The following is a 3,007-nucleotide window of genomic DNA, read 5'->3' as shown; positions in this document are numbered from 1 at the left end:
GTTGCCACAGAAAAAAAATCTCATATGTAAGAGAAGAAAGATCGAAAAGTCTATTCCACTTGACCTCTTCTCTATAAAATAAAACCGCAGAACAAAGTGATAGTAAATATGGGTAAGGGGTGTAACCTGAAACTCATCGTGTACTTGTTAGTCTTCGACTCTTCATCTATTTGAAATTAAGAAAATGCGGGTAAGCCTATGCAGAAGACCACAACATGCTCGTGAACCGAATCGTAAGCTCTAGGCAGCTCTTCATGGAAGACACTAATTAATTGAACTAGGCTTCATCCTAGTATAAAACCCGACGCCGCAAGGCTACTGAAATTTTTCAAAATTCGAAAACCTTGTTATAGATAACTGTAGATGAAACCTAAAAAGTATGTGATTCCCGCAAATTTGATGAGTAATTTTTTTTTTTTTTTTTTTTTGAACCGCAAATTTTATTAGGGCTTCTAGGAAGAAACTAGAAGCAAACAAAAGCAACAAAACACAATTACAATGGCTTTAAAAGCCAATTGTTCCAAGTTGATGTGTAATAATGTCAATTAGAGTTTACCTGATCTTATATATGCCATCAACCTGGATCATCTTTGATGCAACATATACTAATGGGACAAATAAAATTTTATTAAAATAATATGAGAAGAAAACGGGTTGACTGGTTATACATTTAGGTATTCGTGTATATACTGTCTCTACGAGACCAAGAATGAAGACACAAGGCCGCCTGTAACTCGTGTAGATTCGGGATTTGATTAGATAACATTAAAACTTTGTTTGGAAGTAAGAAATGGAAAAGCATAAATAGAAAACCAAATACTTGGAAAAGCATAAATAGAAAACCAACGTCAACATAATGGTGCAGCAAAATTAACTATTCGGAACATAACAGACCTTCACAACTCCACAATGTTAGCTTCGCTCAATCGAACTTAATGAAATTTCCATATATATGCACCCTAAGAAAGACACTAAAAATCAAGTAAATCAATGAAATTTCCATATATATGCACCCTAAGAAAGACACTAAAAATCATATCCTTAACTTGATTCAATTCATATACTTATAGATGTTCATACGATAGTACGTCGTCTAACTATTCTATTTCAGTCGGTTTGGACTTCGGATTAACAGTTAGGTCTTTGGTAGCCGCTACTTGCTAAGAGGGTTTGCTTTACAGGTTTTAAATTAGCGGCGAGATTTATCATTAATGATGCATTATAATATAACATTGCAACCGACATGTAAAAAAAAAAAAAAGAAGTTAACAACTTCCTCATTATATTAAAATAACATAAACTACTTTAATCACTAAACAATATCCCACCAAAATTTAAACCATACCCAAATCATAACTTATTCTACTTGACCACAATTGGTACCAAATGGCATTAATCCTGCTAACACTTATATTACCATAATCTGATAACAGCATAGCAGAGTATAGAACAGAACCTTTGCTATACACAATCTGGCATCATCATTATACTCAACTCTTCGAATAAGCTCGTTCGTTCTCCACCTTTTGCGCAAAAACTTTCGTTGCAACCAAATTATCATCAAAATATCTAGTATAAGGATGACCTTTAGGAACAAGTTTCCTATACTTTCCAAAATTCTTTTCAGCATCATCATTCTTTCCTAACAATGTATATATAATCCCTTGACATAAATACGGCCTAAAATCTCGCGGTTCTTCTTTACTCAACTCCTGATATATCTTCAAAGCATCATTATATTCCCCTTGAATTACACGAATTTGAGCTAACAAAAGCTTAAAATCCCTAACCTCATCTTTCTTTTTCTCCTTTTTGCACAATTCCATCCCTTCAATAATCCGTTTCTCGACGTTTTTCAATTCTTCAACCGATTCCTTCGCGGATGCTGCCATTACTAAACCGTGATAAGCTTCGACTCGCAGCGGATCCTTTGCAAGAATTTCCTCAAACCCTAGTTTCGCAGAGTCGTGATCGCCACCATACGAATGTAAATGATATTTCAATAATTGCCATTCGCTATCCTCCGGTTCGAGATTAATCAACTGATTGAGTATTCCAATTGCTTCATGAACCTTACCGTTTTTAATTTTTAACTCCATTAGGGTTTTCAAAACCCTAATATCGTCAGGGTGGGAGCACAGGTGTTCCTCTAGGTTTTTTTCTTCAATTAGCTGCTCGGAGTTAGAATCGGCGGTGGATTCGACGGCGGCCGGACGTGCAGGTGATGAAATTGGGACGGCGATTGACGGTTTGAGCGTGAAACGTGAGAGGAAAACGGCGGCGACGGTGACGCCGGTGATGACGGTGGTTTTGAAGAAGGATAGTGTGGAAGGGTTTATAGTTTTTACTATATGACGGTTAGAATTAGGGTTAGGGTTTTGGTAATTAGGGTTACGGAAAGATGATTTAATTGGTTTTATTACAGATGAAGTTGAAAACGAAAACGATGTCGTTTTGGGGAAAGTAACGGATTTTGAAGGGAGGCGGCAGCGGTGGGCGGGGGAGAGAGGGTGGTGGCGGAAGGTGACGTTGGTTAAAGATAGTTCCATTGGTTCGGTTAGTCAGGCGGTGTTTACGGCTGCAACGGCAGCGGCGGCGGTCGTTTTGGAGGGAGAAAATGGAGAATATACTTTGAAGTTGTAAAACCCCAAAATGAACCAAACGGGATCGCAAAGAAGATGCATTTTTCACTTAGTTTTATAGTTTTCAATTTACCCCCTTATGTTTTGAAAAGTTTCAAAAATCGTACCCAAAAGTTTGTGATTTTGTATCACCCGTTTAAACCGAACAATATATATGATTCGGATTTAGATTTGGAATTTTTATTTTAGTTCAAACTAAATCTAAATCGAATCATTCGCCTTTAATCAAAAATATGTAATGTAAGTAATACATTAAGTTGTGTTTTTACCGTTTTGAAATGTTACGATTAAGTTATTTGTAATTTGTGTAGTAAACTTAACATGTGAGTATGTGACAATGAATGATGATAACGAAGATCGACAAA

The 3,007-nt window shown here is 36.3% G+C and overlaps 1 protein-coding gene across 1 annotated transcript; it reads right to left on the bottom strand.

Annotated features, from left to right (window-relative positions):
* Positions 1-1,464: 1,464 nt before the first annotated feature.
* Positions 1,465-2,648, bottom strand: LOC139877047 (protein SLOW GREEN 1, chloroplastic). Its single transcript, XM_071864449.1, has one exon. It carries the CDS (start codon positions 2,547-2,549, stop codon positions 1,491-1,493), a length of 1,059 nt encoding a protein of 352 aa, XP_071720550.1. The 5' UTR covers positions 2,550-2,648; the 3' UTR covers positions 1,465-1,490.
* Between the last annotated feature and the right edge of the window lie 359 nt (positions 2,649-3,007).

The sequence above is a fragment of the Rutidosis leptorrhynchoides genome, chromosome 11 (assembly GCF_046630445.1).
Source record: "Rutidosis leptorrhynchoides isolate AG116_Rl617_1_P2 chromosome 11, CSIRO_AGI_Rlap_v1, whole genome shotgun sequence".
Taxonomy (NCBI): Eukaryota; Viridiplantae; Streptophyta; class Magnoliopsida; order Asterales; family Asteraceae; genus Rutidosis; species Rutidosis leptorrhynchoides.
This window is presented reverse-complemented; position numbering and strand designations above follow the sequence as displayed.

Excerpts from the sequence above, each read along its gene's own strand:
- LOC139877047 (XM_071864449.1), bottom strand. The coding sequence starts at position 2,549 with ATGGAACTATCTTTAACCAACGTCACCTTCCGCCACCACCCTCTCTCC.